The 24,293-nt window shown below is 40.5% G+C and overlaps 1 protein-coding gene across 1 annotated transcript in view; it reads left to right on the forward strand.

Annotated features, from left to right (window-relative positions):
- Positions 1–233: 233 nt before the first annotated feature.
- ywhabl (tyrosine 3-monooxygenase/tryptophan 5-monooxygenase activation protein, beta polypeptide like) overlaps positions 234–24,293 on the forward strand; it is a 34,730-nt gene continuing 10,670 nt past the window's right edge. Inside the window, exons 1-3 of the mRNA XM_062991002.1 lie at positions 234–343; positions 13,294–13,599; positions 20,172–20,295. Of these exons, the coding sequence (XP_062847072.1) occupies positions 13,306–13,599; positions 20,172–20,295 (418 nt within the window). The 5' untranslated portion in view covers positions 234–343; positions 13,294–13,305. The remainder of the gene's footprint in view (positions 344–13,293; positions 13,600–20,171; positions 20,296–24,293) is intronic.

Here is a 24,293-nt window from a genome sequence, read left to right on the forward strand (position 1 = left end):
AATGCCTTCATGTTCAAGATAGTCTTTAATATGTACTGCAGCAGCATGTCATTTCAAATATTTTTGATCTTTCAATAGTCTATACTGCGTAGTACAGTAGTATGAGTTGTGTGCACAGTGCACAACCATATTGCTGTATAGCTTCTTGTACATGGCTCAGCCGTCGCCTTGGTTACCGTTGACGTCACCGCGCGCGGTTTGGGCTCTGCCCCTGCAGCCGGTGTGATTGGAGGGAAACCCCGTGCTCGAGAGCCACCGAGCCCCGCGAGAATCAGCTGTGAGTGAGCCGCAGTTAGCTAGCTAGTGCCTGACAAGAGCATCCTCATCCATCTCTCTCATCCAGGTAGGTCTTCCATTATTATCCACCTAGTTTATTGTTTTCCTTTAGTTTTTTCCTTACATTTATGCCATAATGGTTATGAAGTAACTGGTATCATAATACCAGTGGTATGAATAAACAACAGTAGCTCGTGGGCAAGTAGCTAGCGGAGTATAGCTATTAGACGTGGGCTGCGTCTCAAACCGCACTACCGTACTAACTAGCATGTCTTAATAGCAACCACGCGACTTTGATTTGACATACTATTTAGTAATGAAGGGTGCGTTTTCAGGCTTAGACAATTAATACTAGCGTACTAAATACTATGCCTGAATAGTAACCGCACAGTTAGTGGTGCGTTGATTTTGACGTATTGTTTCGTACTGGAGTGTGTTTTTCCAGGCGTTGCTGACCACGTACTGTTTTACGAAACCGTGTGTTATATAAGTACATCTCCTAATGGCTAGCTTGGTTAGGATTGATACTGACCGTAAATAAATAATTGGCTGACAGGCCTCCATGCTCCCTGACAATCCGTTATAATTCATCCAGTGTAACAGTGTGGTTTATTTTCAGTTCGTTGATTTAATGTCAGACATCTAAGTAATGTAGCTGGATTCAAAATGCAATAATTTATGTCGATTAAAGTGGTCCAGATTGAGCAGGAAAATGGACGAGGCGGGCAGGAGCGAACATGTCAAACCGATCGCCCACTGCCAACAGCTCCCACTCAGAAGTGCCAATTAAAGCATCCATAATCTCTTCTAATCGCTCACCTTTCCAAATGCACTGATCATCTACTGCATTTTAGCATTAATGATGTAAAGAGTATAGAAATGTGCACGTTAAGTGTAGATGCTCGTGAATGTTGCTATTCTTAGTAAGCGCTTTCAGTCAGGCTAATTCAATACAATGCTTGATGTTTCAAAGCTAAGCTTGTTAAGATCACATTCATGTACGCCTTGTCTCTGTATTATTAAGCTTTTAACTCGTATGTGAGTGTTAATCTTGTGCTAGTGGTGTAAAGCTTGAAAACGATTAGTGGGCCTGAAGGTGTTCTTGCTTGGGGAAGAACTGGGTGTGGTGGGGAATAAAAGCACATCCGCATTTTTCCTCATGTGCTTGTGCCGCCAGTGTAAATTTGATGTGGGTAAACGCTTTAAAATGAAATATTCCGTTCATAGGATCTTTTCTTCATACATTTGTGGACACAATTCAGCTTAACTTTAACGATGTTTCGTACATCAGCTGTAGGCGATAGTGTGTATTCCGGTAGTGCAATTTGTATTCATTATATTTACAGTTATAGATACAAATAAATAAAGATAAACCGTGATCGCAAATTTCACCAGTTTTTGTCCTTGAAGTGGAAAAAACAAGGACACCAGACTTCAAAAATAGATGTATATTCTGTTTATGTATTACAGTTGTATGTGGTCTGGGTACTGCTGTGGCTTTAGATAGCCTGAACTATGTAATATACTACTATGTTATTTAAACACAGCCATAGCTTCTGTATTGTGGTTTGGACACAGCCATAGCCTCTGTATTGGATAGCTCGTTCTATGTGGTCCAGTAGCTTGTGATTTGGACACGGCCATAGCTTGTACTATTGTGGTACAATAGTCTGTGGTTTGGACACAGCCAGAGCTGGTACTATTGTGGTACAGTAATTTGTAGTTTGGACACAGCCATAGCTTCAGTATTGGACAGCTCCTACTATGTAGTACAGTAGTTTGTGGTTTGGACACAGCCATAGCTTCTGTATTGGACAGCTTGTACTATGTAGTACAGTAGTTTGTGGTTTGAACACAGCCATAACCTCTGTATTGGACAGCTTGTACTATGTAGTAAAGTAGTTTGTGGTTTGGACACAGCCATAGCCTCTGTATTGTAGATTGGACAGAGCCATAGCTTCTGCATTGGACAGCTTGTACTGTGTAGTACAGTATTTTGTGGTTTGGACACAGCCATAGCCTCTGTATTGGATAGCTCATACTATGTAGTACAGTAGTTTGGACACACTCGTAGCTTATGCATTGGACAGTTCATACTATGTAGTACAGTAATTTGAAGTTTGGACACAGCCATAGCTTTTGTATTGGATAGCACATACTAGGTAGTACAATAGTTTGTAGTTTTGAAACAGCCATAGCTTCTGTATTGGACAGCTAGTACTATGTAGTACAGTAGTTTGTGGTTTGGACACAGCCATAGCCTCTGTATTGTGGATTGGACAGAGCCATAGCTTCTGCATTGGACAGCTTGTACTGTGTAGTACAGTATTTTGTGGTTTGGACAAAGCCATAGCCTCTGTATTGGATAGCTCATACTATGTAGTACAGTAGTTTGGACACACTCGTAGCTTATGCATTGGACAGTTCATACTATGTAGTACAGTAATTTGAAGTTTGGACACAGCCATAGCTTCTGTATTGGATAGCACATACTAGGTAGTACAATAGTTTGTGGTTTTGAAACAGCCATAGCTTCTGTATTGGACAGCTCATACTATGTAGTACAGTAGTTTGAAGTTTGGACACAGCCATAGCTTTTGTATTGGATAGCACATACTAGGTAGTACAATAGTTTGTGGTTTTGAAACAGCCATAGCTTCTGTATTGGACAGCTTGTACTATGTAGTACAGTAGTTTGTGATTTGGACACAGCCATAGCTTCTGTATTGGACAGCTTGTACTATGTAGTACAGTAGTTTGTGGTTTGGACACAGCCATAGCTTCTGCATTGGACAGCTAGTACTATGTAGTACAGTAGTTTGTGGTTTGGACACAGCCATAGCTTCTGCATTGGACAGCTTGTACTGTGTAGTACAGTATTTTGTGGTTTGGACACAGCCATAGCTTCTGTATTGGATAGCTCATACTACGTAGTACTGTAGTTTGTGGTTTGGACACAGCCATAGCCTCTGTATTGTGGATTGGACAGAGCCATAGCTTCTGCATTGGACAGCTTGTACTGTGTAGTACAGTATTTTGTGGTTTGGACACAGCCATAGCTTTTGTATTGGATAGCACATACTAGGTAGTACAATAGTTTTGACACACTCATAGCTTCTGCATTGGACAGCTCATACTATGTAGTACAGTAGTTTGTAGTTTGGACACAGCCATAGCTTCTGTATTGGACAGCTCATACTATGTGGTCCAGTAGTTTGTGGTTTGGACACAGCCATAGCTTGTACTATTGTTGTACTTTAGTTTGTGGTTTGGAAACAGCCAAAGCTTCTGTATTGGACAGCTCATACTATGTAGTACAGTAGTTTGGACACACTCATAGCTTATGCATTGGGCAGCTCATACTATGTAGTACAGTAATTTGTAGTTTGGACACAGCCATAGCTTTTGTATTGGACAGCTCATACTATGTAGTACAGTAGTTTGGGGTTTGGACACAGCCATAGCTTCTGTATTGGACAGCTCGTACTATGTAGTACATTAGTTTGTAGTTTGGACACAGCCATAGCTTCTGTATTGGACAGCTCATACTATGTAGTACAGTAGTTTGTAGTTTGGACACAGCCATAGCTTCTGTATTGGACAGCTCATACTATGTAGTACAGTAGTTTGGACACACTCATAGCTTATGCACTGGGCAGCTCATACTATGTAGTACAGTAGTTTGAAGTTTGGACACAGCCATAGCTTCTGTATTAGACAGCTCGTACTATGTGGTCCAGTAGATTGTGGTTTGGACACAGCCATAGCTTGTACTATTGTTGTACGGTAGTTTGTGGTTTAGGCACAGCCATAGCTCATGCATTGGACAGCTCGTACTATGTAGAACAGTTTGTGATTTGGACACAGCCATAGCTTATGCATTGGACAGCTTGTACTATGTAGTACAGTAGTTTGTGGTTTGGACACAGCCATAGCTTCTGTATTGGATAGCTCATACTATGTAGTACAGTAGTTTGTGGTTTTGACGCAGCCATAGCTTTTGTATTGGATAGCCCGTATTATGAGGCACAGAAGTTTTTGGTTTGGACACAGCCATAGCTTGTACTATTGTAATACTGTATTTTGTGGTTTGGAGAAAGCCATAGTTTCTGTATTGAACAGCTCGTACCATGTAGTATAGTAGTTTGGGCACAGGTGTAGTTTTTTTATTGAATAGCTTGTACTATGTAGTACAGTAGTTTGGATACAGCTGTAGCTTATGCATTGGACAGCTCGTACTATGTAGTACATTCGTATGTGGTTTGGACACAGCCATAGCTTCTATATTGGATAGCTCATACTATGTAGTACAGTAGTTTGTGGTTTGGACACAGCCATAGCTTCTATATTGGATAGCTCGTACTATGTAGTACAGCAGTTTGAGGTTTGGACACAGCCATAGCTTCTTTATTGGATAGCTGATACTATGTAGTACAGTTGTTTGTGGGTTAGGCACAGCCATAGCCTCTGTATTGGACAGCTCATACTATGTAGTACAGTAGTTTATGGTTTGGACACAGCCATAGCTTCTGTATTGGACAGCTCATACTATGTAGTACAGTAGTTTGTGTTTTGGACACAGCCATAGCTTCTGTATTGGACGGCTCATACTATGTAGTACAGTAGTTTGTAGTTTGGACACAGCCATAGCTTCTGTATTGGACAGCTCATACTATGTAGTACTATAGTTTGTGGTTTGGACACAGCCATAGCTTCTGTATTGGACAGCTCATTCTATGTAGTACTATAGTTTGTGGTTTGGACACAGCCATAGCTTCTATATTGGATAGCTCATACTATGTAGTACAGTAGTTTGTGGTTTGGACACAGCCATAGCTTCTATATTGGATAGCTCGTACTATGTAGTACAGCAGTTTGAGGTTTGGACACAGCCATAGCTTCTGTATTGGATAGCTGATACTATGTAGTACAGTTGTTTGTGGGTTAGGCACAGCCATAGCCTCTGTATTGGACAGCTCATACTATGTAGTACAGTAGTTTATGGTTTGGACACAGCCATAGCTTCTGTATTGGACAGCTCATACTATGTAGTACAGTAGTTTGTGTTTTGGACACAGCCATAGCTTCTGTATTGGACAGCTCATACTATGTAGTACAGTAGTTTGTAGTTTGGACACAGCCATAGCTTCTGTATTGGACAGCTCATACTATGTAGTACTATAGTTTGTGGTTTGGACACAGCCATAGCTTCTGTATTGGACAGCTCGTACTATTTAGTACAGTAATTTGTGGTTTGGACACAGCCATAGCTTCTGGTGTAGATAGCTTATATTATGTAATACAGAAGTATATGTATATGAGTTCGAAATCCGGCGCTGCCATGCAGCCACTGTTGGGCCCTAAATAAGGCCCTGACCCCAGCTTTCAAAGAAGCGGGGATATGCGGAAAAAGAATTTTGTTGTACAGTACATTTGTACATGTATATATAACAAGGCATTCAACCAAATTACTGTACTACATATTACAAACTATCTAATACCCAATCTATGGCTACGCAGTACAGTAGTTTGTGGTTTAGATGGTTTATATTATGTAAAATAGTAATATGCATTTTGGACACAAACATAGCTTTTGATTTAGCTTTTAGTATGTAGCATGATGTTTGGACTTAACATGGCCTAGATAACTTATACTATGTGTTACTGTCTTATATGTAGTTCAAATACAGCCGTAGCCATAGTTGGATAGCTTATACTATGTATGCCAATAGTTTGAGGTGTGGGGGATAACATATCATCCAATTTAATAGCTGACATTATGTAGTCCAATAAATTGGTAGCTTCTGGCTTAGCTAGCTTATACTATTATGTGTTTAAGACAAAACATTTGCTTATTAGTTAGTTAGCTTATACTATGAAGTGCAAAAGTATAAGGTTTGACAACTGTAGCTTCTGGCTTAGCTAGCTGATACCATGTGGTACTGTCATGTGGCTTGGGCACAACCTTAGCTTCTGGCTTAGCTAGTATATCCTATATTTTGTGGTGCTGTCATGTGGTTTCGACACAATCTTAGTTTCTGGGTTAGTTAGCTTATATTATGTAGGTTTGGAAACAACCAGTAATGTGTGGTTTGAACTAGGGCTGGGCGATATATCGAGTTTTAAAAATATATCGATATATTTTCATACGCGATATAAGATAAGACAATATCGCTTATATCGATATAGATGTTGCGTTCCAGTTAGATCCGACAGTTCGTCGTTCCCTTCTCCCAGTTTGTCTCTGCGATTCATGATTTGTTCTAAAACAAAAGTAGTGATCAGTACAAACGGGATCAGTACAAACGGGACATTATTTGAAGATGGGACTGTTAATGATTTCCTAAAAAAATACTACAGAAGTCATCATTTGTAAAAAATTTTATTAATTAATTAAAAAAATTGTGATTTTGATCGAAATGCTACAAATGTGCTTATTCATACAAAACCATCAGGAACAATATTTACAAAAATATCAGAGATGTGATTGCTCTGACTTTCAGAAATAAATAATGTTACATATTTAAATATGTCTGTGTTTCCTGCCATGGTAAATCATTGTTAATAATTATTCTCTTCACATATATGAATATTTATTATTATTATTAATCATAATATTATCATTAAAGGTGAACCATGCAACCTTATGTTATTCAGGAAGTTTGTATCCTACAAGTAGCCCAGTGGCTTACTCAGTACCCTTAAAGCAGCCCTCTGTTTCAAAAAGGTTGGTGACCCCTGATTTAATATATGCCAATAGTTTATTTTTGAGGAATTTCTCATGTTTATCTACAGCTGAATGTTAATAAAAGTGCCTGTATAACATTTGGAACATGTAGCTTTGTCTCAGAAGTGTCTTTTTGTTATTACCGTATGGGATGAAAAAATATCGAGATATATATCGTATATCGCCATTCAGCTAAAAAATATCGAGATATTATTTTTGATCCATATCGCCCAGCCCTAGTTTGGACTCTTACAGTTTTTGGTTTGAACAATCTATACTATTGAGTAGAGATGGGACGATCGATCGACTACGAATCGGTATCGGCCGATTTTTAATAAAAATATGCTATCGGCGATCGGCGATATTTCCTAAAAGTAGCCGATCCGATCGTGTGATATATAAAGACCATGTTAAGTTAACAGCTCAGTGGATTGATCCAGACTTTGAGCTACGAAGCACCAACCATCACATCACCATTCATCAACAAACGTACAGAAACCATGGTGAAAGCTCTTACGATGTAATTTTGCTGATTGTAATATTTACTTTAAAAAGATAATTCAACCCGGTCACATCTGAGTCGATTCTATCAGCACGTTATATAAACTCCTGGTTCACTTTGGTAAATCGTGAGCGGTTCTTACTTGTGATGTAGATGAGAACAGAAGACGTTACAGAGCCAATCCGAGGCAAAAGTTTATTTATTACCAAATTCGTTAGTTCAGGATCATCTGCTGAACTTTTAGAAAAAGTCGGTTACAGATCTGTGGTAATAGCGGTTTAATTAAGCTTTTTAATGTAAGAGAGTCACACAAAATGTTCTGTAGTAGCTGGGGTTTATTTAAAACCACGACATTTAATTAATAACAGTAAACACAGAGAGATAACTGAGAAGAGAAACTTACGCTTCACATAAAAACGAATCGACTCATGAATCAATTAATCACTTATAGCGATACTGTGAACTCTGCGTCTCTGTAACTCTGTAACTGCGTCTCTTCTAAAGGCACAAACACACACGTGCGCGCGCTGCTCCGGTTTATCTTTACTGTGAGGCTCTTTTTAAGTTTATTTACTGCTAATCACCCCCCCGATCGAAATCGGCTATCGGCCGATGTCCCTGAAAGGAGATCGGAATCGGTGCCAAAAACCCCGATCTTAATTAAAAACCCCGACATCTCTACTATTGAGTATGGTAGTGTTCAGATTGGACACTATTTTGTGATGGTGTCTAAATCCAACTATGCCAAGAATGGGAAGCTTTTTAAGTGAAAGGAAAGACTCTGTCTCACCTATCAATCTTGTGATGCCAGCAGATCTTGGGTGTCTGTGAGTTTATGTCAATGGACAAGGTCAGTAAATGTCTTGTTGCATGGCATGGAGCAAGATGGCTAACAATATTGTGGTGTTGCAACTAGGGCTGTCGCAGTGAAAGAATTTCCCCTTGCGGTATTTAGCGTGGTTCAACACCGCGGTATGTGATAATATCGCCATTTTTTTTTTTTTTTTTTTTTAAATTACTTAATTTATCTGGATTTTAGAGCTATATAAACAAGCTTTATTGTTGGGCTATAATTCGGTATATTATTGCTTTTTAATGACAAAGATGAGACAACTTTAAGACAAATCAAATGCGTGTTTAATGTTAAATACAGAACAGAGCAGGGATGCGTAATAAAAATGCATGTCTTTTCTCTATTAAAAAAAAGGTTTAAATTTAGCTTCTAGCCTAGACTAGATATACACTGTGAAACGAAAAAAAAAGCTGTTTAGGCTAAATATTTTAAATGCACATCTAATCAAAATATGGTAAAAACAATAAATAAATAAAACGAAACTCTTTTGTTTAGAATAAAGAATAAAGTCTGTAAGACCTTAAACCTGCGTTATCATGCGCGCTAGAAAAACCAACATGTTCACCTGATGTGGTTTGAGAGAGGATCTGAGTGGGGTAGCAATGTTCCCGACGGCACTAAAACTCTCTCTGATGGTGTGCTCATTGCACAAATACACACGTACTGTACCTGTATGCGACTTTAGAGAGCAGAGGAAATCTAGCCTGGTTGTCGCGCCACTATTAACCATCTATTTAGTAGCTATAATTAACATAATATATACTACATTTTAAGTTATTATTCATTTCAATACATTTTTATTCAACGAAAAAATACATTTAAATCATTCCAGCAAGAGAATATTTGTAGGCTGCAATGCCATATTAACTGTCATTAAGTGTTTTAGCACGCCAAGGCTGTTTAAATATAGTCTAAATTACAAGTATTTTATTGAGTGTAAACTCAATTTGATCATTAATAAACTTGCCTATAATTAATGTTGCCATTGTTTCCATCTTAAAACACAAAGCCTGACACTCGGCAGCAACGGATGCGAACAGGTGGCGGGAAAATGACGCTCTTAGCTCATTTTAATTATGAATTTATTTAACATTTATTACGCCCGACAGTAAGCGTAAAACAAGATGTACCCTGCAACAAAAAAAAACCAACCTGATGGTAGTTGTTTGGAGTAACTGATGGTAGTTGTTTGACGCATGCACTGCATTAAGTCCATGTCCAGGCAAGTGTTGGTTCAATATTGATCAACAAAACAAACAGAATAAAGGTAACCAAATGAAACTATAGTGTTCCTTGGTTTGCTTTACTATCACTGCTCAGGTGCACCACATGGTCAAAGACTGTATGAGCTGGTATCAGCACCCCAGTGAGTACTGGAAGAACATCCTCTTAAATTTTCCAGCAACCTTCCTCTATCTGCAGAGAGAGCATAGTCTTAGAAATGTTTAAACAAACAAATGAAATAAGAAAAATTAACTAAAGTTCTAATGTGGCTCCTACACATCCAATTGCCCAATTGCATTATGCTTTCTCTCTACTGATGTTTATCTCCACCCTGGTTGAGGAGAGCCAAGACACACGCCTCCTTTGACACGTGTGCAGTAGCCGACTGCATCTTTTCACTTGCACCTGCATATTACCCATGGTTTCAGACATAAGTGGGACTATAGTATTTCATCAATTTAAACCTTAGAATCAAGTTTTAAATGTATTACATTTAGGGCTATAACTTAAAAGGTCATAAACAGTCACTGCACACATTTCATCGGCTAAATTTATGCCAGTCATGTCAAGTCAGAAAATCTATAGCAGTAAATAGCCTGTGATGCTAAACAAAAACAAAATCAAAAAATACTCCGAAGTATTTACTCCAGGTATTTTACCCACAGTCATTGCTAAGTATAGATCAATCAATTCTTTAAAGAACTGTTTTACTTTTGAGGTGTTTAGCTTTGATCTCAACCACACTAAACTCCTTTGACATGAATTGATATGTTGACTTTGAGCCAGACCTTCTCATCCAACATCAGTGCCTGATCACACAGACCTTTAACTGACTAGGAAACAATATTCATACACATTCAAAAATTTTGCAGAAAGCCTTTTTTGAAGAACAAAGGCTTTTATAGCTAGGGGGTTGGGCTCCATATTAATGGCCACAGTGTCTAAATGGGATGTTCATAAGCTCATACGTCCACATTAGGGATGTCCCGATCATGTTTTTTTGTTCCCGATCCTGATCTTTAATTTTGATACCGAGTCTCAAACCGATACTTGTATTTTCTAGATATTGTCTAGATAAGAACTAGATAATACTGTTCCCACAGTGCACACATTTCAAGTACATTACAGTTATTCAAATTAATCCAATGTATATGTTTAACAGCTGAATAGCTCTGCAGTGCTGTAGGAAAATAATTGCCTGCCGTGTTGTAACTGTAACAAACATTTCTGTGGTTGTATTGTGACAATGGTTTGATGAACATTTCTACGCGAAGTGAATGTGTTTTGACCCTTTGGGGCATAGTGCATGGAATAGCGTGCTTGGCTAACCGAAGAAGTTAATAAAGTGTTATGCTCCCGACAATTTGTGAATATATTAAGCAAGTGCATCACTACAACTCTCGGTTACATAACTAAGCCAATTAGAGTGCTTGATACAGAAATGTCGTTCAGTCTTGTAACATGGTAACGCTGTATGTTATGGTCCTGAAGTTTTCATACTCGGATTAAAAGTTATTGTTTTGTAAACCGGAGTGATCCTCGACTCACACACCATATAAACAGTAAAATTCTACAGTAATGAACGCAGCTCTGCTACTACCGCCTCGTGAAACGCTCGCATTGCAGACATTACACCGCTGTTGGACTTGTTTCACTTTTCAATTTAAAGTATTTCCACACAGCAGACATGCTGACGTAAAACAAAGGATCGGAATTAGGATCGGCCTTAGTAAAGCCGATACCGATCAGTTAAAAAATGCCTTGATCGGCCCCGATTCCGATCTTTGAGATAGGATTGGGACATCCCTAGTCCACATACTTTTGACCATATAATGCGTAATAGAACTATTGAAGCAACAAACATCCGATGAGAATGCTTATTGAACAAGGGATTTCCTATCACAATGATTATTGTAAACTGTGGATCGCATTGTCTTTCCAGATGATTTGATGCCACATCCTGGCAGTTACACACCAAAGGTTGCTGTTGGCAAATCTTTGAGATGTCTATATCAATAATAAGCTTATAGTAAATATAAATAAACTTGTGATGGGCTTGCATTTTTAATATTTTCTATACTGTCTCAGTGAAGTTCAAATCAAAAGATTGGCTGGACACTTACACATTTTAGAAACCATCCTGGTTTGAGATGCTTGTGATGACTTTCTAACGTCTAATGCACCATCACTGTTTGGAGAGAAGCAGCCCCATATCAAGGTGCCACTACGTTTATACTTCACTGTTAGTGCGAATCATACATAAGCCCTTGTTCCAAATGTAGATCTAAAGTATTGCTTAAGTGTTCCATTTTGTTTATCTGACACTGTTCCTCTTTCTTAATGCTTGTGTGCAAGGTTCAGGCAGTCGGCTTTCTGCATTATTTTTGGCAGAGGAGTTTTGTATGTTGTGTTGGAACGGACGATAAAGGCACCTTTCTTTAATTTTTTTTCCCATGGCATAACTGTTGTTCCTGCTGCTTTTGGGTCGTCTTACAACTTTTGTGACTCATCATTAGTCTTGAGAGCATGTTGTAAATCATGCATGCTTCTCTAATCCAAGGACTGTTTGTGAATCTGTGAACTTTTCACTTTATTTTCAAAACCAGTCGTACAGACAAAAGTTTAAGGTGTTTGCGGTTCTGTAACTTCATCCATCAGATACCCCTTTTCCACCGACGCGGCACGGAGCCCGTTCTGGTTCCCGAACTTGACTTTGAACCGGTTCCGTGTGTTTCCACTGAAAAAAAGAGGTTCCAGACAGCGAACTAGCGGGCCAATCTGGCACCACAGAATACTTGGTTTTTCAGCGCGAACCGTGACGTAATCTGTTGGCGTGTCTTGTACAGCATAGCGTTAGCAACAATGGCGTCAGCTGGTGTCTCGTATGGAGCTTAATGCTGCATTTTTATCTTTTAAAGTTCACCTGATTACATTTTGAGCCAGTTTGCCACTGATATTTTCAAAGCGTCTTTAGAAAGGTGAATTGTGTGATATTACATGATAAAAGTGACCCGGACAGAACGAAAAATGCTTAACGTGAAAAATAAAGCGTGAAGCTTTTTCGATTCCCACACGTGAATTAAATCCAGTTAAACACAGATACATGTGGTAATTTAGAGTAGATTTGATGTATATTTCACACAGATGGATGTTCGTGTTGTGGAACTTTAGTGATGTTTCACCGCTCAAGCTGAGCGCTGAGCAAATAGTTTTTTTGCGTCGAGAGTCGCGGTGAAAGCGAAGCGCAAAACGCTTCTCACATTAATGAACTAAAGAAAACAACAACTGAGACAAACACGTCACGTCTTATCACCGATTGTTAGATTGATGCTTTTTACATAAAAACAAACATCTGTAACAGCAGCACAAATGCTCGCACATAATCTACACGCTCCACTATGATATTACTACTCTTAACTTTCGTTAAGTAACGCCCATCGTTGATGACGCTGCTTGGTTCTTAAAAACTGGTGGACACGCGCGTCGGTTCTCTACAGAACACCAAGGTTCAGAGAAACCTGAACAGAACCGGTTCAAGAACCATGGTTTTTTTTGTGGAAAAGGGGTATAAGTGTTGTTTGATTATTTTGTCCCTGTGATCTTTAGCAAGCTTCACCATAATTGCTGCTTTTAGTTTTTTTTTCTTTTTTTCTTTTTTTTTGTTGCAATTATTAGATGTGTGAAATTAATGTGTCTATATTTCTTTTCTAGTTCCAAGCAGCTATGGACACGAGCGAACTGGTGCAGAAGGCCAAGCTGGCCGAGCAGGCCGAGCGTTACGAAGACATGTCTGCCGCCATGAAGGCAGTGACAGAGGCTGGTGCTGAACTCTCAAACGAGGAGCGCAACCTGCTATCAGTCGCATACAAGAACGTGGTGGGTGCTCGCCGCTCTTCATGGAGGGTCATCTCCAGCATCGAGCAGAAGTCCGAGGGCACTGAAAAAAAGCAGCAGATGGCCAAGGAATACCGGGAGCAGATCGAAGAGGAGCTGAAGACCATTTGCAATGAAGTGCTGGTAAGACAAAATTTGGATTTTGTGCACCTGTAAGTGAGGTCCATAAAGACTTGAGTTTGTTGTGGTGAAACTCCAGTGGCCTACACAAAGCCATGACTTCAGCAATGCCGTGTTTATGTATTTACTTATTGCGATTTATTTATTTATTTTCAAAAGATTGATGAAAAATGCAGGCTGATAATCTTTCTAAGTCTCTTCTACTTACTCTAATTAGCCCGCACGTGCAAAGTCCTCATTCAGGCAAGCCTATTAGTTTAGCCCTGATCTTATTTGTCCCAGGCACAGGCGGCCTTACAGGGGAACAAGTGCTCCTGTTGAGGGCACATCAGAAAGGATTTGAAATAGACAGTATGGTTTCTATACTAAAATACATACGAGTGACGTTTACTTTTAATAACCATGTATTTCCGTTCACACACTATATTGGACATCACTAACATTGCTGCTTGCAAACATTGCTGCTTGCCTCAGCCCCAGGCTGGCTAAGTAAAACCGAAGTTTGGCACCTGCCTGCTCTAACTAGTCAGCAGGGGGTTCACACAAAGTGCCGCCTTATCTACCGAGGATCACGCTATGCTCTTTGCCTTCCTTCACTAGTTGTGCCAGGGCCTGGCCTCACAGCAGGGGGTGACTCCCAGTCTGACTTTTTTTGTCCTTGGACATGGCTAATTGGGTCTGTCGAGGGCCCGCCCAGGCTGGTGGTGGGCTAGTGTATTAGACTCCTTTTTAACCCAAGTGCCTTGGCTGTTCATTTTTGAAGAATTGAGGATTTCTAACAAAGTTCTATACTTTTCTAAACAAAGACGTTAAAGAGAACTCAATAGGCAACTACAGAATACAAGAGGAAAGATGCACCAAAGCAGCTGATCGTAACAGAAGCACTCAAGATAAAGTACTGTGATTAGCCTGCTGTCCTGATAATCAGATGTTACAGTGCATGGTCCTGTTTGGAAGGTATATGCTAGAAAACTGCAGGCTTTACTTCAGCCCAGTGCTAATGTTTCTGTCAACAGTTCCACTGGTAACAGTTTAAACATTGTATATTTTTTTTTATTCAGGCAAATTTTGATGTAGAAATGTGCAGTTGTAAGAATGCAATCCTCTTACAACCTTTCCAACCTCGTTGCTACGTTTACAATACTCCTCTTTAATAGGTAGTACTCTCTTCTCACGTTTATGCAAATTAGGCGGGCAAATCCCAGTGATTGGCCCAGGTAGATCTAATTGGAGTCGTCTGGCTCACGTCTCTCAACTTCTTTTCAGCACAGCTTCAGCCTTTAAAAGCTGCTTTGGCCCCTCCATGAATGATAAAGTTCGCTCAGGTGGTTCAGCGGTAATTTTCACCAGTCCACTACCACTTGGATTCAGGGTTTAGATCCATAGAGGTGCTGTCGGCCGGTCGGGCATCTACATACAGACATGATTGGTTTTTGCTGCGGGGTTCTGGATTTGCGTCCTGTCTTATTACTGCATTGCACCCAGTGATTCAGAAAAAGCAGGACTCCTCTTTAGTAGGTAGTACTCGCTTCTCAATTTTATGCAAATTAGGTGGGCAAATCCCAGTGATTGGCCCAGGTAGATTTAACTGGCCAGTCATTTGGCTCATGTCTTTCAATGTCGTTCCATCACAGCTTCGGTCTTTAAGAGCTTTTTCGGTCCCTACAAGAATGATAAAGTGCAGCGGTGGTTCAGCGGTAATTGTCACTAGCCCACTGCCACTTGGATCCAGAGTTTGGATCCCCAGCGGTGCTAGCGGCCGGTCGGGCGTCTACATACAGACATGATTGGATTTGTGTCTCGTCCTATTACTAGGGGCAGGGGTAGCCTAGTGGGTAGAGCTTTGGGCTATCAACTGAACCCTCTTTGCTCCAGGGGCACCATACAGTGGCTGACCCTGCGCTCTGACCCCAGCTTCCAAAAAAACAAGCTGGGATATGCGAAGAAAGAATTTCATTGTACTGTACATCTGTATATGTATATATGACAAATAAAGGCATTCTATTATATTATATTCTCCTGCATTGTGTCCAGTGATTTAGAGAAAGCAGAACCCACCATGACCACAATAAAGTGGTGGTAAAACATAATGATGATAACGTATTACTGCTGCCTTTTATTTTGCTTGTGTTTTAATAAGATGTTAAAATGATTTTTGGTATGTGAATAGCATTTTGCCTGGCGCATTTCCTGGTTAGTGCCCACCCCCTTCTGGGTTTTAGGATAAGGTTTTACTTTATCACTGATTTTGCTACCAGAAGTTTACATCTAAGCAAGCTATTATTGAATGATTTAAACAATGTATTGTACCAGAAAATATGAATTTGACTTGTTGCGTTGGGTTGGGTGTATTTTTTTTTATTATTTATTATTATTTTTTTTTCCCTTTTTCTCCCACTTTAGCGCATCCAATTTCTGCCCGTCAATCATCCTCTCACTAATGCTGATCCCTGCTCCTGATTGGGGAGGACGAGGCTGCTCCACGCCCCCTCCAACACATGCACAGCAATCGAACATCTTATCACCTACACTTGACGAGTGCAGTGCAGTACAGCGCTGTGTACGGAGAGCTACACCCTCTACCGCACTCCTTTCCCATCTCCGTGCAGGCGCCACCAACCAGCCAGCAGAGGTCGTAATCGCACTAGTCTGAGAGAGAGTCCCCATTCGGCTTAATCCCGCCCCTATCTGAACAACAGGCCAATCGTTGTTCATGTGGCCGCTCAGCCAGCAGGCAGAGCCGAGATTCGATACGACTGTTAGCCAATGAGCTTTTAGTAACCCATCAAAATATTAAACATCACCAGTTTTGTGTCAACAAGGCTTTTGGATTTTGGAAAACTGCTTAACATGGCGACTGTGACAGTAATGTTGAACAGCACCCCCCAAAAGCGGAAACATCTGTGATAAAAATGATTGTAAATTACAGTTCAAATCAACGCAAAACTCTAAATAATTGGCTACATTGTAAAAACAGTTTGTAATTTTGCTTTTAAAAACAGAAAGATGATTTTTAATTAAACGTAATGATCTCTGTTTTGTCGCATGGGCCATCACAGGGTCCATTGCCTCTAAACACACACTATATGCCTTTAGGTGTAGCTTATCTAGCATCTTGCTTGCTATTCCATGTCCTCGGTGGTAATTTGGATATAACTAGGTGATTTAAGGCAGACTTATAAGTATAATAAATCTTCCTTCGTTTGACAGCCACAGTCAGACCAGCAGAGCTGTGAACAGAGACAGCAAGCTTGCTGACCTACTTTTACTGGTGGTACACACACACACTCATCCTTTTTTCCCCCCATCCTCCTCCTTCTCTTCCCACTGCCTGCAATAGAAAGGAGGTCTCGCAAGCAACAATAAGACCCAAGCCTGTCACCAGACCTCCTGGGCCTCAAAGGCAAGCCAAGGTTGCTTTGGTGACGTGCTATAGGTGTAAGGACTGCAGATCTGTGTGCCATATTTTTGTTTAGTGTTTTCTTAAGGTGGGATGATGTGGATTTAAGGAGGAATACGGCAATCTGTTACTCATTTCAGTATTAAAATGCTAAACTGGAATAAGATATTCCATTTCTGTTTACATCTTAATATTTCTTTGCTTGACTTAGTATGCCAGAGTGCTTGTTTTTCGTTGGAGTACCGAGCTTTGGTATGTTTATAGGTCGTGGAGAATAACTGACAGATGTGGATCAGCTGGTGGGAGGTTGATTGATTTTGATGGTGTTGATGCATTTTTCAGTATTTTACATTTACATTTTTGGCATTTAGCAAACGTCTTTATCGAAAGCAACTTACATTACAGTTACAGTATACACTGATCAGCCATAACATTAAAACCACCTCCTTGTTTCTACTCTCCATTTCATCAGCTCCACTTACCATATAGGAACACTTTGAAGTTCTACAATTACTGACTGTAGTCCATCTATTTCTCTATATATCTTTTTAGCCCCCTTTCATGCTGTTCTTCAATGGTCAGGACCCCCACATGACCACCACAGAGCAGGTATTATTTAGGTGGTGGATCATTCTTAGCACTGCAGTGACACTGACATGGTGGTGGTGTGTTAGTGTGTGTTGTGCTGGTATGAGTGGATAAGACACAGCAGCGCTGCTGGAGTTTTTAAATATCGTGTCCACTCACTGTCCATTCTATTAGACACTCCTACCAAGTTGGTCCACCTTGTAGATGTAAAGTCAGAGACGATCGCTCATCTGTTGCTGCTGTTTGAGTTGGTCATCTTAATCTAGACCTTCATCAGTGTTTACAGGACACTGCCTACGGGGTGCTGTTGGCTGGATATTTTTGGTTGGTGGACTATTCTCAGTCCAGCAGTGACAGTGAGGTGTTTAAAAACTCCATCAGCATTGCTGTGTCTGATCCACTCATACCAGCACAACACACTAACACACCACCACCATGTCAGTGTCACTGCAGTGCTAAGAATGATCCACCACCTAAATAATACCTGCTCTGTAGTGGTCCTGGGAGAGTTCTGACCATTGACGAATAGCATGAAAGGGGGCTAACAAAGCATGCAGAGAAACAGATGGACTACAGTCAGTAATTGTAGAACTACAAAGTGCTCCTATATGGTAAGTGGAGCTGATAAAATGGACAGTGAGTGTAGAAACAAGGAGGTGGTTTTAATGTTATGGCTGATCGGTGTACAGTCAGAGCTTGAACCAGCGACCTTCTGATTACTAGCCCAGTACCCTAACCACTAGGCTACAGCTTGCCATTAATGCCACTGCTGTAGCCACTAGGTTACAGCAGTATCATTAGTGAAACCAAATCCGAAGCATTTGCACACAACTGACAGCATGTCGATTATTGCTGAGCTAATGGATATCAATAGCAAAATATAGTAAAAGTACCTGGTGCTAATTACATCAGCATTATCTCTGGCAGTTTTATGCCACTAATAGTATATTAAATTTTATATATATTGCTCAAATCTGATGATCGATTGTCCGATTGATAGCCTGCAGTTAACCGTTAGCCAACAAGCTTTTTGTGACCCAACAAAGTATTAAACACATCACCAGTTTTATGATTTTAAACTACTTAACGTAGGCAATGTGGCAGTAATGTAGAGCATTCCTCTTTGCCATAGTGCTTCATTTCTGTATGCAACACATATGCAATTTATCTCATTGAGAAAGCAGAGCAGTAAATGTCTTTGGTGTGAGGCACACAAGGGAAGTGGCTCAGCCAGCGCAAAAGCTGTTTCGCTGCGTATGTCATTTAATACGCAATAGATTCAAATGTACATACTAACCCTTTTTTTTTTTTTTTTTTTAGAAACAGCTTGCAAAAAGTTGCACTGATTTAGTCAGAGGGCCAAAAGAGCAAATACTTACCCCCTATGGTGTTTCTGCATATGTACCTGCATTTAAAAATGACACACATTTACAGTACAATTAAATTCTTTTTCCATGTATCCCAGCTTGTTTGGAAGCTGTGGTCAGAGCGAAGAGTCATTGTATGGCTCCCCTGGGGCTTTGAGGGTTAAGGGCCCTGCTCAAGGTCCTAACAGTGGCTGCTTAGAATATCCAGTGTTATTCTTTCGAATATATAGAATTCAACACTGGCTTCCTGTAGCTGCACGCATCCAGTTTAAAACTCTGATGCTGGCCTACAAAGCCAAAAATGGACCAGCCCCAAGCTACCTTCGTGGTCTAATCAAACCCCGCTCTGTACCACGCAACCTCCGAGCCACTAGTCTTGCTCGACATGATCCTCCACCCAGGGCTAGAGGAAGACAAGCATCAAGGCTCTTCTCTGTACTAGCACCCAAATGGTGGAACGAACTTCCTCTGTCTGTCCGAACATCTGAGTATCTTGCTATCTTTAAAAACGATTAAAAACCCACCTCTTTTCTCAGCACTTAAGCTGACTTGTACTTACTTACTAACACACTTTTCCATTTAAAAAAAAAAAACAACACTTTGGTTGTAACAGTTTTTAGCAGATTTGTGTTCTTGGACTGTTGTCTACTTAAACTAGAGTAATGAAATGTTTACTATGGAAGCACTTCTGTAAGTCGCTCTGGATAAGAGCGTCTGCTAAATGCTGAAAATGTAAATGTAAACACTCACTCACTCTCTTAACTGCTTATTCAAAAAGGGTCCAATAAAGCTTATCCTAGCTTTTCAATGGGCGCAAGGCACACAGTAACACCCTGGACGGGTCGTCAGTCCATTGCAGGGCAGACACACACACATACACTCACCCATTCACCTATTTGGCAATTCAATGTCTCCAATTAACCTGACTTTGTTTTTGGACTGTGGGAGGAAACCGGAGCTCCCGGAGGAAACCCACGCAGACACGGGGAGAACATGCAAATTCCACACAGAAAGGACCCGGACCGCCCTGGACAATGAATTGAAAATTCAAAACTAAAACATGCCACAGAATTTAAGTTTGTTGGATGTAGACGATGCATGAAGACTAGGAAATCAACAAAGCAGGGGAATTTGACCAGGAGTGTCTAGACTTGTGCTGAATTTTCTGTGGTATTTCCAGTCTCTAACAATGCCAATCTGTTTCTTTGATGTGATTTCAGGTTCTTCTGGACAAGTTTTTGATTCCGAAGGCGACCCCAGCCGAAAGCAAAGTCTTCTATCTGAAAATGAAAGGCGATTACTACCGCTATTTAGCCGAGGTAGCCGCGGGAAGTGAGAAAAATGGTGAGTCACTCACGCCATCCATAATCTTATTCACTGCAGTGACGGCTGCATTTATCATGTGGGAGGGCCATAGACCATACTGTGTGTCATAATCTAGATTAACATCTAAGTTATTATGGAAGGAACAATAGTAGTCCTTTATAGACAGCATCTGTCATTGTGAGGTTTTTTTAACTACCATAACCTTCTACCATTTAACTGCTTAATGACTGTTTATGGAAGAATAATTTTAAGAATACAGTCATGCCAAAAGTTTGTGGACACTCTAAACTACATAGGTCTTCTATTTGTCCCAAATGCAATAATGCAATTTGTCCCAAATCGAGTCACCTCCAATTTCTTATTTCAATTCCTCTGTCGCTTTCACCACCCCCACTCTGGCCTAGCACCCACCCTCTCTAATATGTGTGCTTTATTTAAACCAGCCAGCAATATCTTCTCACAAAGAGCTGGAACCCGTATAAAGAACCACGCTATGCCCCATGTTAATCCTCACCACTCGTTCCTGCACCTTAATCAGACAGCAGAGTTCACATTTTCTTTTAGCTGCTGTGAGAAGGAACCCCATTTGATGTTTGCTTCTTCAGACATTGATTTATATTTGTGGCCCGCTTCAAAAAGTGCCGTGAAAGCTAAAAAGTTCTGCGATACCGGCTAAGTTAATGTGGCAACAAAGTGTAGGAAAATCTGTGTTAAATAGAAACACTTCCATTTGAAGCGAATTAACGCTCAATGAGGCACGGTGATTGTTAGTTAATCACCTGTGCTTCCATGCCCCCTGTGCCAGCCATATTTTTTTTTACCATGCCTCCATGCTGATTTACGTTTACATTACATTACAGACGCCTTTATCCAAAGCGACTTACGGTACTGTGACAGAGTACTGTCTGAGCAGTTGAGGGTTAAGGGCCTTGCTCAAGGCCAAGACCTTGCCCAACAGTGGCAACCTGTCAGTGCTTGGGCTTGAACCAGCAACCTTCTGATTACTAGTCCAGTACCTTAACCACTAGGCTACAGCTGCCCTGCTGATCACATGCTGATCTCAAAGGCAGGTGGACCCGTTACATTAATACACTAACTTTACTGTGGAAATTTGGCCAGGAGTGTCCAATGTCTTTTCATGGATCAAATCAGTGTATATTTTAATGCAAAATATGTGACCAGAATTCAGCAAATTAATAAAAACTGGGCGCAGCAAGGATCAATTGGTTTCCTAGAGAATGTGTTAAAGATTTTATTTAGAAAAGTGATGCGTTTATAATATCTATCCTATAAGCCAAAGCTCATTCTGTCTAATAAAATGGGCTTTTTGTTGGTGTTGCATGTGGCTGTCATTGTGTTTTGTCTTATTCATGGTTGTGTGAATCAACTACTGTCTTGATTTTGTGCAGCATGTTTTTCACTGTGTAACCATTTCCTGTTCCTGAAACTGTTGACATGGGGGTGAATACTAGAGGAAAGTGATGAGGCGTAAAGTTTTTTTTCTACTTCCTTTTTTATGCCCCATTCATTAGAAACAAAACTCAATTGTGCTTTAAGTCCAGAGCCATGGCATTCCATATTAGGTTCCGTTTTAATGCCTTGCTTACTAATATCCTTAACAAAATAAGTGTAATTAAAGTGTGTATACGCTTGGTGTTATGATCAATAATAAATCTGGAATTTTTGTTTTTAATTTTTACATTATTATATTTTCTTCCCTCAGACAATTGGATGATGCCTGAAATTTGTAGACGTGTAAATTATAAATCATATAAGCAGCATAACTGGTGCTCGGGTGGCACAACGGTAATACATGTTAGGCAGATAGGCTAAAGTCAGTAATTGTTTATCTGTATGGTAGGTGTAGTTCATGAAATAACCAGGGGCGGCACTGTGGCTAAGTGGATAGCACTGTCGCCTCACAGCAAGAAGGTCCTGGGTTCGATCCCCAGGTGGGGCGGTCTGGGTCCTTTCTGTGTGGAGTTTGCATGTTCTCCCCATGTCTGTGTGGGTTTTCTCCGGAGCGGTTTCCTCCCACAGTCCAAAGACATGCAAGTGAGGTGAATTGGAGATACAAAGTTGTCCATGACTGTGTTTGATGTTAAAACTTGTGAACTGATGAACCTTGTGTAACTAGTAACTACCGTTTTTGTCATGAATGGAACCAAAGTGTAAAACATGACATTAAAATCCTTCAAACTAAACAAACAAACATGAATATACATGCCAGATAGGTGTAGCCAAGGCAAGTGTATACATTGTTTGGGTTATTGCGACAGCCAGGACTGGCCGATGTATCCAAAATGTTCTGTTATAGTAAATGTAGGTAAGAAGGTTGTGTACATTTTATTTTATTTATTTTACCCGAACTGTCCTTACTTTACAGAATTGGTGCGCGTTTACTGCTCAGTTGGAGTGCCTTTTTTTTGTAATGCATTTTGTCCCCATTTTTCACGCTCAGTTTGTCTTCCACTGCTGAGGGACACCCGATTGCATCCGAGGAGAGCACGTCGCTGTACACGCCTCTTCCGACACATGCACAGCCCTCCTCGTCTCTTCCGCCAGTCAGGGTCCTTACACAGCGTATGAAGATCCCACCCCACACATAGTCCGGCCCCCACCCTGCAGATACGGTGGCCAATTAGTATCTGCTGCAGGCACTGCCAATTGTGCCCGCCAGATGGCGCCCAGCCGACCTGTGGCACATGGAGTTCAGAATCTTGACGTTGGTGTGCTATTATATCCCAGTGTGCTAGACTATTCCGCTGCGCCACCTGGGCGCCAGGGTGCCTTATTAACAAAATAGAAATGTGAATTTCATAAGGCAGTTTTAGACAGTGGATTTTTTTACAATATTAATACTTCCAAACCTCTACCAATAAACACATTTGGCCAATATGCCTTAATATTTGTCCCATGTTAAAAAGCATTCAATTAAGCAATTTTTTCGTTATGCAAAATGTCTCACATGGCTGCATCTAACTGTGGATGTGAATTGAAAATGCATGAATCATTTTGAATCATCATGTAGTGCACAGAGAGTCACAGACTGACGAAGCGACGGTGGTCATAACAGGAAGACTGTTGCAACTGCCTTCCTGTGCCGGGAGGTTTTAGGGCATCACACGGCAGCGGGAACTTAGAAAACACAAAAGAGAGCATAGCTATCCACCTTGGTTGTGATTCAGATTCAGTTCACAGCAGTTTGCATGTCTTTCTGATTCATCGTCCTTTGAAAACTTCACACCTAATATGAAGAAGCAGGGAATGGAATTTCTTTATAAATAGTTGGTCCAAACCTTCCTTACATTGGTGTGTTTTAAACCAGATTGCATGAAAGAGTTTGATTTAAACCTAAATGGATTGTTACTTTAAATCAGACTACAGTGGTCTAATTTATCAATTAAGCTTTTTAGTGGTTCTTGGCAGGTCCTCAGATAGTCCTCATACAATGCAAACTCAGTTTATCTGGGAGTAGAAGAAGTATTCGGCATGGAATGCATTGTTTAAAACATGCGATCTAGTGTATTTTGCCAGCATGAGAGCAGATAAACCCTCTCACGTAATTCTTGGACGATTTTATTTATATATATATGTATAGACCGACCAGGCTTAACAGTATGACCACTGACAGGTGAAGTGAATAACACTGATTATCTCTTCACCACAGCACCTGTTAGTGGGAGGGATATATTAGGCAGCAAGTGAACATTTTATCCTCAAAGTTGATGTGTTAGATGCAGGACAAATGGGCAAGCGTAAGGATTTGAGCGAGTTTGACAAGGGCCAAATTGTGATGGCTAGACGACTGGGTCAGGGCATCTCCAAAACTGCAGCTCTTGTTGAGTGTTCCCGGTCTGCAGGGGTCAGTATTTATCGAAAGTAGTACAGGGAAGGAACAGTGGTAAACCGGCAACAGGGTCATGGGAGGCCAGGGCTGATTGATGCCACAGACGAGCTACTGTAACTGAAACTGCTGAAGAAGTTAATGTCTCTGACTTTACATCTACAAGGTG

The sequence above is a fragment of the Trichomycterus rosablanca genome, chromosome 3 (genome assembly GCF_030014385.1).
Source record: "Trichomycterus rosablanca isolate fTriRos1 chromosome 3, fTriRos1.hap1, whole genome shotgun sequence".
Classification (NCBI taxonomy): Eukaryota; Metazoa; Chordata; class Actinopteri; order Siluriformes; family Trichomycteridae; genus Trichomycterus; species Trichomycterus rosablanca.